Consider the following 16,533-nt stretch of genomic DNA (forward strand, 5'->3'; position numbering starts at 1 on the left):
TTTTTCCCTAATGGGACTGATCGAGGGTAGCTACTGGGACATAAGTCGGGACTTGATCACCCCGGCTGGGTCACCCGAGTGAGGGGTATTGTCGTATCTTGCGGCTAGGAAAATCAATCCCCAACCAACAGGACCGGGTTTCCAAGGCATCCATCTATGTGGTGTATTTTCACACCTAAAACTCACTAAACCGTAGTAAACTCTAGAGAGATGAACTAGGCTAACGCAAACTGTAGAGTAGTGAAAAACCTCGTCAAAAAGCATCAGATCGGATCGGAGAAACACAGGCAGAGAGATGAACTGGAGATCCAAGTTGACCATTTATTGAAACCAAAGACAAAGGGAGAGAGCGTCCCGCGGCCCTGACCCGCGGGAGCTCCCAGCAGACTGACCGTGGTGGCCAGCCAGCTAACACTGAATGATTTTCACATTTGACAATTGACATGATATACTTTTGCATACTGAGTTGAATACAGGAAGGGTGGAGTGAAGATTTACATAGCCATTTGGTTTAGCAGACAGCTGTGTGTTTTGATTCACACCTGTGACCAAGCTTCAAGCATGGAACAAAGGCTTAACCCCAGGGTACTTCATGAGAACCTCTGAGGTGTTTGATTCTCAGACCCAAGCTCTTTTGACCAGACAATATGACTCCACTTAACCTGCATCAAATTAACACAGAGACCCAAATAAACAGTGACCTATTAATGTATAGTGTAGTTATTGACAGAATATTGCATTATGGCCATATGGACTATATTCACGATTCCACACTCCCCCCTTATGACAATCACAAGATTGGCATACAGAAAAATACATATAGTCCATATTCAACTGTAGTACACCCCCCTTTTACCCCACATAGCCTATAACACACATTAGGAAAAACAACAACAAATGACACATTACAAAGAAGTACACAAATGATTACAACTGGTTCAAATTACATGTTTACGTTCTAGAAACATCTAACTAATTTTCCTGAAACCCGTGTATTTTTTTGGTATTTGATTTTTGATTTTTTTGTGATGGGTAGATCTTGGGTAGAGCTGGCCAGAGCTAGATCTCAAGTGTGGGCGCCCCTGGTTCGATGCTGGATGATTCTGGGCTGTCCTATCAACCTCACCACCACCGTAAATTCTGTCTCACACACACACACACACACACACACACACACACACACACACACGCAGTATAACAATGACGAAGTATGCATAGTATAGGGATATATATACTGCAATGTAATAACTGAGTGAGACAACATAATGATATTGTAGAAACTCACCGTAGATTGCTACTTGTTCTTGAAGCGACTCACATAGGACGCTACTGCTTGGCTCATCTCAGGGCGAGTAGCATCGTGGCACAAGGGTGGTGGGGACTGAGGCATTACGATCTGGGTGACATCCATGTCTCCCGACACTTTGCAGACAACCATCTCCATCATTTTAGCTGTGTATTCTGTAACCAAATGGCAATATGTTCAAGATTTTGTATTAACTGTTATACAATTCTTAGTCGTTAGTATCTCAACTCGGCCTTGGGGCAGCATAACTGCTACAGCAGCAATAGTTGCTACAAGGCTGCTAAATTATATTGTAGAATGTAGACACTCACCATAAGTGGCTTCAGTTTTCACTGGGCGAAGTGAATACTCTCCCTTCTTGGCCTTCGGGAACACAACTGACCATCTGAGCATACCATCTTTTCGAACTGCCTGCATGCGGCCACTGTTCTCATTGTAGTGCATGGCAGCAAGGTATGTTCTAATGAACGAGTAGAGAACAAAAATAGAGCATGTCTCTGAATAGTAAAGCCATACATACAATCGTTATACCAGGGGTAAGCAACCTTTGGCACCGGTTCCAACATTGGCACAAATGAGGGTTATCACTGGCTAACTGGCATAATTCTGAGAGAGACGATTTCTGGTTTAAAATATGATGTCATTAAAATTAATGTTGACACGGCACGCTGATTATCTAGAAAATAAAAACATGGCACTTAATTTAAATAGGTTGCAGACCCCTGGTTTATACCATAACATTTTTTTCAAAATGTATTGCCTACCTGGCATGCATTCCTGTGTAGGAGAAGGCCGTGTGCTTTGGGAGGAATTGGAGGATTAGTGAATGGTAGGCCTCTAGACTGGATGTCTGGTGGTCTGTGGACAGCAGTGAAATGTCCTTCGAGATCATAGTGCCATGGAGAATCTTCTCTAGCCCAACTGAGCTGGCAGAGTCTGGCGCACACGCACACACACACAGTTAACATCGATTCCACTCGGTAATGCCAATTTAAGTTTACAATGACATTCTGGAATGAATGAAATTATAACTTACTTTGTTCCAGCCACACTTTTGTCCTTTCATCCTCTTCCAGTGGATCATGGGGACACGATGGCATCAGTGGAATTGGGAGGTCTGTGTGTTGGTTCTGAAGGTGAAAGAGAACAATCTGCCACTTGGCCAAAATCATGTCTCTTTCTTCTTCTGTGCTTGATGCAGCAGACCAGTACAGGTGGTTGATGATGGACTTCCGCCAAAGCCCAGCATCAACACTTTCCTTCCTGGAGGCCAGCAAGTCGATCTGCTTGGCGATGCCTACACATAGTATATACATAAGTATATGTAATTAGTCTACAATATAAACACGATTGTTTAATTGTTATGTTACAATGACAAAATATTAGTTATTGATTAGAAATGGTGAGTTTGTTGCTTCACTAATTCAAAATAAATACAAAATAGCACAAGCACTGTAGATACACATTCGATCATACCTTTGGCAATGTGCCATATGTCAAACCGATGGTTGACTCCAATCCAGAACTCCCGGACCCACTTTGCTACCTGACGATTTCTGTCAGTGATGAGTGTTCCCACTTGTAATCCAGCAGTGTCCAGGAACACCTTGGTTCTCTGCAGTCCAACCAGTTCACACCATGATGAGCTCTTGACCTCGTTACTCTAAGATGGAGAACAAACAAAACAGAACAAAACACATGTAAAGGAGAAACCAGATGGATCAGACACTACAGATCATTGAGCATTTTACAACTTGAAATGAACACAACAGAACATGCCTGGACAATCTCAACATGCAAAATTTTGTTGATTCTCTGCTCAATGACGCTGACTGTTCCAAACTTTGCAGAGTGTCCAGGGCTGTCACTCCTTCCATCCCCTGACAACACCAGTGGTCCAGTCATCTCTTCAAGGGACCTGATGATGTCACTTTGCTCATCCTTCCACAGTTTGACAATGGCAGGTTGAAGGTGTGCTTTCTGGTGCCTAAAGAATGTGTTGCGATGGATTGTTGCCAGTCCCATAATGTTCAGCATTCGAAGAGCTTTGGTCGGCATGCTTCCCGAAACAAGAATGGCAGCGGAAAGCAGCAAATTCCCCGCAGCAATCTTCCCAATCTTTGGCTGGCTGTTCCACTGCTTCACATGGCCACACGATGTGCAAGACTGAGTGATGTAGACTGCAGTTCCATTTACTCTGACTTTGCCAGGTGTCTTCTCAAAACACAACTCACAGGTTTGGAAAAGGGTCATTAGCTGCGACTCAAAAACTATGTATTTCTGGTCCTCCACAGGACCTCGGTATGCAGTTGCTGGCTCTCTGAAAAAGAAAGAATAAATTAAATATGAACCACTTATTCTGGGACAAACATTCTCCAAAAATAACAAATCTACATGTTCACAACTTGTAACATTTACGACACATTGTGAGCTTGTAGATCTGCGTAGAGATATCCTGTACAAGGGACACTGGAGGATGTCAAATAGACTATCATAAGGAAATACAATAAATGATGGTAAACTTCATAAAGTATAAAGGGTAAGTGATAGAACTCTCAGATAGTACAGATTTAGAGCTATCAGCTATGGGTTGAATAGTTGTGATTTCATTGTATTGGAAAATACAGTTAGAGCTGTTAAACGATGGCTTGAACATCAACACACGACATGATGTGTTTTGGCAAAGAATAAATGTGGCACCAAACAAAATGGCCACTGACCGAGTCACAGATGTCATCTCCTCATCCTCTTCATCCTCTGATGGGACATAATCTTCATCATCATCATCATCCATCCCTTCCTTCTCTTTCTCTTCCTCCTCCTCCTCCTCCTCCACCTCCATGAGCTCTGGCTCACACAGGAGTTCACACTGTACCCCAATGCTGACCATTTTGGGCGAGCATTGAAAACCTGCAATTATAGTCAATTGAGTACTTGTAGTTATATGGTAAATGGTGCATTTACTAAAGTGCTTTACATAGATTGAACATTACATTCACCCATTCTCACACCGATGCCACAGGAAGCCATGCAAGGCAAATGGGATAAATTAGAGGTTCAGTGTCTTGTTCAAGGACACTTCGACACACAGGGCCACTGACACTGTTTACATTACTCACCAACGGTCTTATGTGGAGTGGCTATCCAGGAGCACTGCGTTCCTCGAGTTACAGGAACTTCAGGAAGTACAGCCATGGATATTGGCTCGGGCTGACTTGGGGTCACAGAGGAAGACGTAGAAGGAGCCTCTACCTTTTGTGTGACCGCGGCTGCCAGGCACTTTATAAAAAAAGCACAGAACATACAACCATTACAATATGCAGTGCCAATGTAATAACTGGATATGTAACATACACTTGCTGGTGTTGGTAACAAGTTTACATAAAATGGTAAATGGTGCATTTATATAGCGCCTTTATCCAAGGCGCTTTACATAGATTGTGCATTACATTCACCCATTCACACACACATTCATACACCGATTGCGGCGGAAGCCATGCAAGGTACCAACCAGCACATCGGGAGCAATTTGGGGTTCAGTGTCTTGCCCAAGGACACTTCGACATGTAGACAGGAGGAGCCGGGATTCGAACCGCCAACCCATGGATCATTGGACGACCTGCTCTACCTCCTGAGCCACAGTCGCCCGCTGTCAAATGTTCATTCATATACATTTAGACATTTAGGCCTATGATTTTGATTGACTGAAACTGAATACAGTAACAGTTTGCAAATAGTACAGTGGTATGATTTTACAATGATGCTAAAAGGAAAACAAAAAAGGCACAGTGGCTTGTTTCCACTGTGGTCCTGTAAGTGTTTCTCAAATAGGGTCAGGGGGTCCCCTAGTTAAAGACCATGTGAGTCATTTTTTCCAAATATAATGTGAGTTGCTCTGAGTGTACAAATGGAACAAGGGTCCATTTGGTTCCATGTGTACAAGATCAGATTTAAATTATTACTGATGATAGATGTGGGGTCCCAAATATCAAAATGTTACCAAATATCCTTCCCTTATGGGGATGGGGGTCCCTGACATATATTTTCAAATGGTGGTCTAGTATTCATGTCAATTTGGGGGTCCTTGGGAAAGCGAGAAACCATAACCACTGCTGTGTCATTATGTGTTAGCTACCGACTTCAGGTCTATTTGCAATTCAGTCTACTTGGGATGTCAAGCAATTATTCGATATTTCATTAGTAAAACTACCTGAGTCGTTCTGAAAGCGTGAAATTATAATAAACCGCGACATTATAATAAATAATTACAATACAATGGCGAGATATTCTAAATCTTCTAAACCACGTTGGGAGGAGAGTAATCAAATAGACGTATTGTACATTTAGGCCTACATACTTCGGTAACAGTATTCTACAACAACACAAAACAAGGTTCTTATATAAACACTTACCCTGTTTACTTCCATGACGTGTAAGGCCCTCGACTTCGGCCGAACTACTGTAGCAGCGGACTGGCCACCAACAGTGGGATGTACAGAAGGGACTGCATCTTTTTTCAAACGTGGCCTCGACACAAAACCAGCCTTCCACTGCCCGTATGCTTCATAATCTGTCGGGATGAAGTGTTCTCCACATATATTGGACACGCCTGGGACTCCCTTGTTCCAATCCGAGCGTTTGATGCGTGCAAAAGTGTCCCACTTATTGGCAATCTTTTCGTTCTTGGGCCAAACATGGATTGGAAGGCCTTCCACAGCGACATTGCTGCACCCACCGATCACGCACCGCTTTGGCATTTTTTTAAAATAAAAACGAACTAAAACACAATAAAAGTACTCCACACGACCACAACCACCAACTGACCGCAGCACTCTGCTGAGCCGAGATATTTTAGAGTGTTCCGGGGCTCGGTATAGTGGAGGCTTTCCAGCTCTGGCGAGTGGCGGAGTCGTATCGGCACCGGGCAGGCCGAGCTATTGCAGAGTGTTCCGGGGCTGGGTAGTGGAGGCTTCCCGGCTCTGGCGTGTGGCGAGACGAGGCTAGCTTCTGGGTCGTACTCTTGTCGTATCGGGCAGGCTGAGCTGGCAGAGTGTTCCGGGGCTAGTCGGTAGTGGAGGTTTCCCGGCTCTGGCGACGTCCTCCTAGGAGTAGCCTCGGCTACTTTCATGCACGGTGGAAACAAAGCCTCGTAGAGACTAGTGTCTCAGTCGTAAATTCAGCGGTATTTTTTAGCCTTTTCTCCCGCAGGGGCCCAGGAGTGTTCCCAGTACTGCGGGTACTGCTTCTTTTGTGAAAGTTTAAAATACAAGTGATGGAAAAACGGCCGTGCTAACTGCTAAAACAACTCACTGAAAGAAAGAAAATATCGCGGCAAGCTCTCTCTAGTCTCTGCACTCATCGGACCGGGTTTGTGCGTCCCTTTTCCCCGCGCTGCTGCTCAGCTGCTGGCGCTGATAAGGAAATGGGCGTGTCTATCCGAGTTAGCATTGCAACAAGACAAAAAGACATCTCCTGTTGACGTCACTCAACCGCGTCATCAACAGATTCCGAAGATTTTTCCAAAGTTCCCGGATGTAATGATTTTATTTTATAAACCTAAAATGTCAAATGTGTATTTTACCCCCAGACATTTGTTATATATCATTGGAAAGCTTAAAGGTTTTCTGAGAGACGTGTGTCAACAGTTTTGCAAATAAATAACATGTTACTCCCTCTTTAAACTGATTAAATCTATTGTGAAAACTATATATAAGGCTGAACAGTAGCAGGTGAACATTAGGCCTATACCCTTGTATTTTTTGCCACCAAGATAGGCCAACGTTGACCAAAAGCAACAAGTATGAATCATGCTCTAATTTAAATGTGGGACATATATTTCACAATAATAACATATGTATGTATGTTCTAGACATTGTAATGTTCACCAAAACAAATATTACAGGCATATTACTTACGTTTTTGTGAGGAATATCTTCCAGAGAAAAAAGTGATGTTGTTCCAGCAGAGATTTTTCAAGTTGTGATGATTCCTGGCTCTGTGGGGGGGTATTTATATGCAAATATCCTGGCCAATGGCATTGTAAGACTAAACAATAGGACCCACTGAGGATTTAGAGGTGGCAAAATAACAGAAAAACAAATTATTTAAACTCCTTTCTTTATAAAATATAATTGTTGCTAAAAAGCATCGCTGGGTCTTACAATTGGAATGCATCTGGAAGTTGAACCCAGCTCAGCTTCAATTTGTAGCTTTCGCAGCAGCCACAAACGTCAGATGCATCTTTGTATCTTCATGCTGGCTTCCATTGACAATGAATGGTAGACTGTATCTGCTTGCATCTGCCCATGTGAACGCAGCATTACCAGACCTGTGTGTGGCACAGGTCACAGGTTGGTATAAAGGTGCGTTCAGACTTGAATATGTATATTCGCCTCGGTTCGTCCCGTTAGTGTTGCGCCAGGTCGCGCCGCTCCCGTTCGCGCAACTATCGTCTTTGCATTGACTTTGTATGTAATCGCGCCGCTCTAACCATCCAAGTCTGAACGCAGTTTAAGGCTCCAATCCTCATACCAGTAAGACACCTGAGGGCGAGAAGTGCACTGGCCATATATGGAGCGTGTCTTGAGTGTACAGGGTGTAATGAGGTCAAATCAGCAGACTGCTGGGCCAGTGCTGTCGCTTTGGCATGGGATCAACTTTGACCTGCACAATGAAAAACAGGAGGGTTCATGGCCATGGCCAGGGTTGATGGCCATATATACTGTAGCGTGTCTTGGAGACGTGACTAGACGTGATATCACAATGCGCGACCATACAGTATATGGGGACATTCCCGTATATGGGCTTAATATCCCTGATGATGTCATAATGATGTCACGAGACCTGGGCACAATATAAGGGGGCTTTCCCCATGTATGGGGATTTTGAGTGACAAAAATGTATGGGGACTTTGAGTGACAAAAAAACGCAAGATTTCATAGTTTAACATATGTGCTTAATATCAGGGATCACCAGGCTTAATTGCGACACCAGGTCGCATTTAGTGATGTCACGAGACCTGGGCACAATATTGACGATTGAGGAGTGACGATTGTGAGTGACACATTGAGTGACAGATTGTGAGTGACATGACGTGACAAAAAACGCAAGGTTGGCAAATAATATTAGAAAGAGGCAACCATTGTGAACATAGCTGATCTACATGCTCACAACGAGCTTGTCAATCAGCTGTTATCACAACATGTATCTGCGGAACCAGTCCAAAAGGATTATTTTGGGGGGTCTTGGCCTGAAAAGGTTGAAAACCACTGGTCTAAATTATATGACCTGTTCATGAACTATTTTTATTAATACATTAATTTGGGTTATTCATACAATGGAACTGGAACATGAACTACTTTTAATTAATCTGTTTTTCATCATCACTCATAATGTGTCACTGATGGAAAATGAACCATTGATGGAAAATAAAAGTCTAGTGAAGAAACTTTGGTTGCTGTGTATTGACTTTAAACGTACAGAACCAAACATAGTCCACAATCAGAGTCTACAAGTTGAATAGGCCTACTACGTTGAAATGGGCCATCAAGTCACACTTCTTAGAGCACCCCCCCCCACAGGAGGTGAGGGGGTGTCGGGTGGGTCACAACAATGCATTCCATTCCAAGACTGCCACCTACAACAGACATCAACGTGCCTCTTGGAGCACCCCTTGGAGCAATTGAAATGGGCCATCAAGTCACACTTCTTAGAGAACCCGCCCCCCCGCCCCCCCCCCCCCCCCCCCCCCCACACACACACACAGAGATAGTGGGGTGGAAATAACGAGACAGGCAGTGGTCTGTATAGTAGTGCTTTTAATTGACATGGTATGTATTATGTCGCTATGAATCACGCTGGATTATAATTTCTTCACATCCCTATATTCTTCTCTCTTCCTATCTCCCTCTAGGTCTGTCTTATTAACCAGGCTAATCTCCCCCCTCTCTCTCTCTCACTCTCATAATGTGATCATTACCAGGTGATCTGTCCAATGCCAGACAACCAGTGACCATTAACACGTTTAATCTCTGCATTTGAATGTATTGTCTACAGTGAATTAATCAATCAACCCTCTCACTTTGGAATAATCTTCCACACAGATTTTGGACCATTTTAGTCTGGCTTTTAATACAGTGTGACGTTGTTTATTGTTGTTATTTTGTTTGTTTGTTCTACTGTTGCACTGTGATAGACTACGGTCTACCTGTTCTCTGGAAAGCACTTTGGGTCAACTGCTGTTGTTTTTAAATGTGCTATATAAATAAAATTGACTTGACTAAAGTCGGGGTGTGCGTACAGGGTGTGCGGTATTTTACTTGTAAAAGACAAGATGTGAAGGCTTGTGTACTAATTATGAAGACTGTTTGCAATCATTTTAGGGGGTGGGTGGCAGTTTGTGTTTTGGAAGACAAATAGTATTTTGGAAAACAGCTCTGTGTGAAGAAACAACAAGAAAAACTATGTTACTGAAAGAATGTGGAGCAATCCTCTTATGGCTCTGCTGCAGTAACAATTAATTATAATTAATATCCACTTATTCAATATTGTTAGACTATACATATATTATCCAGATAGCCAGATACTCTATATTGGATATAGATAGATTCATATATTAAATATGAAGCTTACAAAGCAATCTCACAGTTAGCAGTTTATTTCTAGAATGTTGCATAGAGCATGACCTGGGGGAGGAGTCAGAGAGGGGTGGAGCTCATGCAGCAGTTTGTTAGGTTGAGATTGGTGGCTGATGACTGTATTGTTCCACTCTTTGGCCAATCAACACCAAGCAGTTAGTGGTTCCACCTCAGGCTCTCCAGTATAAGAAGAGTTTGTAGTTGTTCTTCACAACTCCTCCAGGATATCACATTTGACTGTGGACTCCAGACTTCAGCTGAACTCTATCAACACACCCAAGGATCATCAAGACCTCTGTAAGTTACTTACTGTGTCTATATGGATATACAGCATGCCATAAGGATGTTTTTTTATCTAGTCATTTGTTTGTTTTGATTTATTTTAGCATTGACTACCTGTTGTCATGTATTTTCTAAAATATAAAATGATTGTAGAATCGAATTATAAATGGATGCTAAATTGATAATAGGGTACATTAACTTAACACTATAGGTTTTGCTATTTTAAGTCCAGGAATGCCTCTAAACAACATGTCCTTTGTCTTTGTTTCCAATTCAGTGTTGCATCATCAGTCTGGCTTCCCTGTTCTACCAGAGGTGAATGAACAAAGAAGCTTGGCTAAGCAAAAATGCCACTGCTGTGATCAGTGTGGTAAACGCTTTCCTACAATGTCTAAACTTAAAAGACACCAGATAATTCATACTGGAGAGAAACCCTATGGGTGTGATCAGTGTGGACAACATTTCTCTCTAATGTCCAGCCTTAAAAGCCACCAGATAATTCACACTGGAGAGAAAGCCTATGGATGTGATGAGTGTGGACAACACTTCTCTATAATGGGAAATCTTAAAAGACACAAGAGAATTCATACTGGAGAGAAACCCTATGGATGTGATCAGTGTGGACAACATTTCTCTGAAATGTCCAGCCTTAAAAGCCACCAGAGAATTCACACAGGAGAGAAACCCTATGGATGTGATCAGTGTGGGCAACACTTCTCTCAGTTGTCTGACCTTAAAAAACACCAGAGAATTCACACTGGAGAGAAACCCTATGGATGTGATCAATGTGGACAAAACTTCTCTCAAATGGGAAATCTTAAAACCCACCAGAGAATTCACACTGGAGAGAAACCCTATGGATGTGATCAATGTGGACAACACTTCTCTCAAATGTCAAGCCTTAACACTCACCAGAAAATTCACACTGGAGAGAAACCCTATGGATGTGATCAATGTGGACAACACTTCTCTCAAATGTCAAGCCTTAACACTCACCAGAAAATTCACACTGGCGAGAAACCCTATGGGTGTGATCAGTGTGGACAACACTTCTCCCACATGGGAAGTCTTAAAACACACCAGAGAATTCACACTGGAGAGAAAGCCTATGGATGTGATCAGTGTGGACAACATTTCTCTCGAATGGACACCCTTAAAACACACCAGATAATTCACACTGGCGAGAAACCCTATGGGTGTGATGAGTGTGGACAACACTTCTCCCACATGGGAAGTCTTAAAACACACCAGAGAATTCACACTGGAGAGAAAGCCTATGGATGTGATCAGTGTGGACAACATTTCTCTCGAATGGACACCCTTAAAACACACCAGATAATTCACACTGGCGAGAAACCCTATGGGTGTGATCAGTGTGGACAACATTTCTCTCTAATGTCCAGCCTTAAAAGCCACCAGATAATTCACACTGGAGAGAAAGCCTATGGATGTGATCAGTGTGGACAACATTTCGCTCGAATGGACAGCCTTAAAGGCCACCAGAGAATTCACACCGGAGAGAAACCCTATGGATGTGATCAGTGTGGTAAACGCTTCTCTCGAATGGACAGCCTTAAAAAACACCAGAGAATTCACACTGGAGAGAAACCATATGGATGTGATGATTGTGGACAACACTTCTCTACAATGGGACATCTTAAAACACACAAGAGAATTCATACTGGAGAGAAACCCTATGGATGTGATCAGTGTGGACAACATTTCTCTGTAATGTCCAGCCTTAAAAGCCACCAGAGAATTCACACAGGAGAGAAACCCTATGGATGTGATCAGTGTGGGAAACACTTCTCTCATTTGTCTGACCTTAAAAAACACCAGAGAATTCACACTGGAGAGAAACCATATGGATGTGATGATTGTGGACAACACTTCTCTCAAATGGCACACCTTAAAAGCCACCAGAGAATTCACACAGGAGAGAACCCCAAATGATTTTTTTTTGTTGATTTTGTTTAACTTGTTAATGGATTTCTTATTGGACATTTTCAAGACATTTTAAATTAGACACATTGTCTGTGACAGGGAAGAAATCACATTTTGTACATGAATGAAATAAAACCTGTTACAAAATACATATTGTGTACGTTCTTATATATTATGGCTACAGCCATTGGTGAAATATATGAAAGGAGTCACAGACGTCCATATACAAGCTTCCCATTGTATTTTCAAACACCATTTTAACCATGTTAGATTAATTGAACATATCCTGACGAAGACCCGAAGGGGTCGAAACGTTGTATCCTCTTCTAGTCCTTTTCTAGTTTTTCTACTTGATGAGGCATTTCTGTCTATTTTTATATTTGACATTGCACGTTGACATCACAATATGTATTCTCTCTCTTTCCTACTCAGATCATGCATCTCAAATGGCCAATTCTCTGGTTACCATTTCAGATTTGGCCCATGGGCCTTCGTCTCTTCATAGTACTGGTCAATGTTATTATTAACACATTTCACATTATGAAATAGTAATAATTATGTTAGTGAAATTGGTATGGAGACGTGGGAAGACCTCTGTTACTGAACAAACAATATAGCAATGATTAGTAGAGCTATTTTAACAAAACATCCCTTACAAGTTACAGCACCTTTAACATTTCACAAAGGATGATAATAATAATAAGTTCTGTGTCATAGACCTATTTCTGTAGTTCTGTTGAAACTCAGAGTCAAAGAGGTGTAAAATGGTCTCAGTTCATCCATAATGTGATCATTAACAGGTGATCTGTGACTTTTGGTACCTTGAATTTGGGGAAATTACTTGATCTGGTCTGATATGACCTGTTCATTAACTACTAATTTATCTGTTTTTTATCATCATTCATAATGTGTCACCGATGGAACATGAAGCATCGATAGAAAATAAAAATCTAGTGAAAAGTTTTTTTTTTTTTGCTGTGTATTGACTTTAAACGTACAGAACCAAACATAGGACAAACTACTGTAACCCATTACGAATACTGTGGAATTATTGGCATGGCTGGAGTTGTCTGTGAAGAGAGACGGTGCTTCCCATTGTATGAATCAACTAGAAAAGGGAACTCTGTTACATTTGCACATCATTTGCTGCATATGAACAGTGACAAGTGTATGTAGCAGGTGTGGCGCTACCTATGGACCTATGCGTGTGTATGTGAAATCACTTTAGGCTCTGTGTTGAGCATGGGACTTTTGTTTGTTTGTTTGTTAAAAGGTTAAAGCTCTATATTCTGATATAATCATTGTAATAGAGTGTCTGTTCAGTCACAGGGCTCTCCATGTATGTTTAATAAACAATATCATAAAATTCAGTGTCCATCCGGGATATGACGTCTTTATACCACAGCTTAAGGTTAGCACTTTCAATATCAAATGACACTCCTCTGTAGTCCTTTTTTAAGTGGTGCAACCACTTCATTAAGTAGCTTTGTGTGTGCCTGCATGGCTGCCTGGCTACCTGGCTGTGTCTGAGCACGAAAATAGCATTTGGTTGGTTTTCAAAACAGTGCAGCCTGTAGCAACTCGTAATGTAATAACTGCTCAGCCTAACACACACATACTGTATATATGATGATTTCAGGTGTAACAGTACAGTACAGTACAGTACAGTACAGTACAGGGACCCCCCGGGGACCGCCACACGGAGTTGCACCACTTACTTCACACAGGTGTGATTTTTAAACTCATGCCATCTGGACAATGATACAGAACCTTGCTGTGGAAAATGGTCAGTTTTAGTAGGAGTTTTGTCCCCACATTTTTCACCGTGATTGCTCCTGCTTCAATTGATTTATTTTACTGGTTGTTCTGCATTTAAGTTCCTTTGTAATTTATCCGGATTTATAATGTTGTGTTGATGTATTGTTTTGACTGTGTTTGTGAATTGTAACCTCGGCTACATTGAAAATGAGGGCTTGCCCTCAACTGTATTTCCGAGTATAAATAAAGGTGATGATACAGTGGGGACCTCATGTTTTTGTATTGTCTTGCTGTCATGTGGTTAATGGTGCATTTATATAGCGCCTTTATCCAAGGCGCTTTACATAGTTGTACATTACATTCAACCATTCACACACACCGTTTGGCGGCGGAAACCACGCAAGGCACAAACCAGCAAATCAGGAGCAATTAGGGGTTCAGCGTCTTGCTCAATACACTTCGACACTAACTCTGGGGGAGCCCAGGTTCGAACTGGCAACCTTGCGGTTACCATCCAGCCACTCTACCCCTGAGCCACCGCCGCCCCTACATTATTTGTTGTTTTGATGTGGGTGTTTGAACAGAACTTTGAAGATGAATATCCTTCAGAACAATAACGATTATTATTAGCTTGGTGTGTGGCTGATACCCCTTTAACGTTAGAGGTTGTGGTGACAGCAGCTCCAATGAGTCTCGCTTCAGTTCAAACATGTTGATGTCTGGGACAGAATTTTGCATTGAACATCCATCTGTGGTCGTTTCTGCATCGAGCACCACGCATTATTTGAATGTCACATGCAGGCCTATTTTAGACTAAACTATACAGGATGGCAAAAAAAATTAAAACAAAATAAACATGAGGTATTAAGACTTCAAGACACCGAGCATAATAAACACATAAACAAACATTTGAGAACACCAAAAATTAAATTTAAGAGTAGAAAAACAGAGCAGAAAGGTTATTACGGCCTACATTTAGAATATTGTGGAGAGCTACAAGCACACTCATTTGTAGCACATGGTGCCTGATCAATGGGCCAATCGAAGCAGTGACTCCCAATTTGTATATACCTGTACTGTATATTGGAGCATGGCTACCCCAGAACACCAGGGGTCCATCCATCCATCCATCTATATCTATGACTATCAGTCATAACTTTACACCTGCAGAGTCATGGGTTGTGTCATGGGTTAATAAACAGTAATGGCCATTTGTAGCTGATTGCTGTTCTTGTCCTTGTCACATACAGCTTTGTTTGTTTGTTTTTTTGTGTCGGAGGAGCTGTGACTCGAGTGATTTGTCTGTAGCGAAGTGGCGCGTGATTTGGAAACGGGATGACTGACGTCTATATGCTATATGATCAATTAGCAGCGGTGTAATCGAACCCAATAAAAAGAGGGTTGGGATTTCATTATTTTAAAATCACGTCATCTACAGAACTCCCACACCCACCACCACCACGCACGTACGCACGCACGCACGCAAACACGCACGCACGCACAAGACCGGTAATACATCATAATTCATGAATTCCACATGTCATTCTCTACCTTGACCCCGACCGTCGTTCGTGGAAAGACTTCCACATGAGGTTCTGTCACGTCTAGGCGGTGTCACGCCAGTAATAATAACAACATGTATACGGTTCACGGTGATCTCATCCGGGTTGCAGAGACACGCAGCGCAAACAAGAGCCGCAGACGTACGCATGCGGCACGCATGGAGACACGCAGCAAAGGTGTCATGGTTTGACTCTTCCCCTATCTGCATTTCCATGTCAGCCACTCCCACTTTCCATTCCTACTCAGTCCTTGTCACACACCTGTTCCCACTCCCTCTTCAGCCCAACAGTGATGTCCCTTCCACACCTGTGAACACTTCGGCATTACCCTGATCCCCTTATAACTGGACTCATTCCACACACACACTGCCAGAACATTATTTGTGTTTCCCCTGATGTTCCCTTGTAGTGTCTGTTTCTTCGTCATGCCCCAGAGAGGTTTGCACCTTGGACTTATGCTTTGTGCTTCTTGTAAGCTTTGCATTTTGGACATTTTGTTGACTGTTTTGGACTTTTGAACAGTTTGCGTTTTGTGCTTTTTGGACTTCCTGATTTTTGCTGTTTTCATGACTACTCTTTGTTGTAAGCTTTACTTTTGTTTGATTAATAAATAAGTTAATTTGAACTTTCCTGCTTGTGGCTCCTGCATTTGGGTTCTGTCTTAGGCTATACCGTGACAGAATGTTCTGGCCTTAAAATGAACCCAGCAGAGCCAAAGCCTTGTAAGAGAAGGATTTCACCAGTCTGAAACGAGTGGACAACTTAGTTTTTTGGATTTTTAGCCGTCCACCATGGCTGATCTTCCATTTTCAGAGAAAGACTTTGGAATTACAAGGGATGTCTTTAAGGAACGTACATCCCCATTTCTTGGAGCAACTGGCCAAATATTGGAGGCAGGATCCTGAATTTGCTCAGTATGTGGCTTTCTTCAGGTGGGAGAGTAGGGGTGCACCTTTTCCTCAGTTACCTTCTGAAGAGGTCGCTCCGGTCACCCCTGCTCTTCAGCCCACTTCCTCGCCCAGCCTGCCCGGCTCTACGCCTCCCA

The 16,533-nt window shown here is 42.4% G+C and overlaps 1 protein-coding gene across 1 annotated transcript; it reads right to left on the reverse strand.

Moving 5' to 3' along the window:
• Positions 1–1,032: 1,032 nt before the first annotated feature.
• LOC306917856 (uncharacterized protein) lies at positions 1,033–4,100 on the reverse strand (the record flags this gene model as incomplete). The annotated part of the gene is made up of 8 exons (XM_079530753.1): positions 1,033–1,140; positions 1,286–1,461; positions 1,618–1,766; positions 2,071–2,242; positions 2,343–2,603; positions 2,783–2,969; positions 3,140–3,626; positions 4,027–4,100. The coding sequence occupies 7 exons, from the start codon at positions 4,098–4,100 to the stop codon at positions 1,295–1,297; spliced, it is 1,497 nt and encodes a 498-aa protein (XP_079386879.1). The 3' UTR covers positions 1,033–1,140; positions 1,286–1,294.
• Positions 4,101–16,533: the final 12,433 nt, after the last annotated feature.

Source organism: Electrona antarctica (assembly GCF_951216825.1).
Source record: "Electrona antarctica genome assembly, contig: scaffold_32, whole genome shotgun sequence".
Lineage (NCBI taxonomy): Eukaryota > Metazoa > Chordata > Actinopteri > Myctophiformes > Myctophidae > Electrona > Electrona antarctica.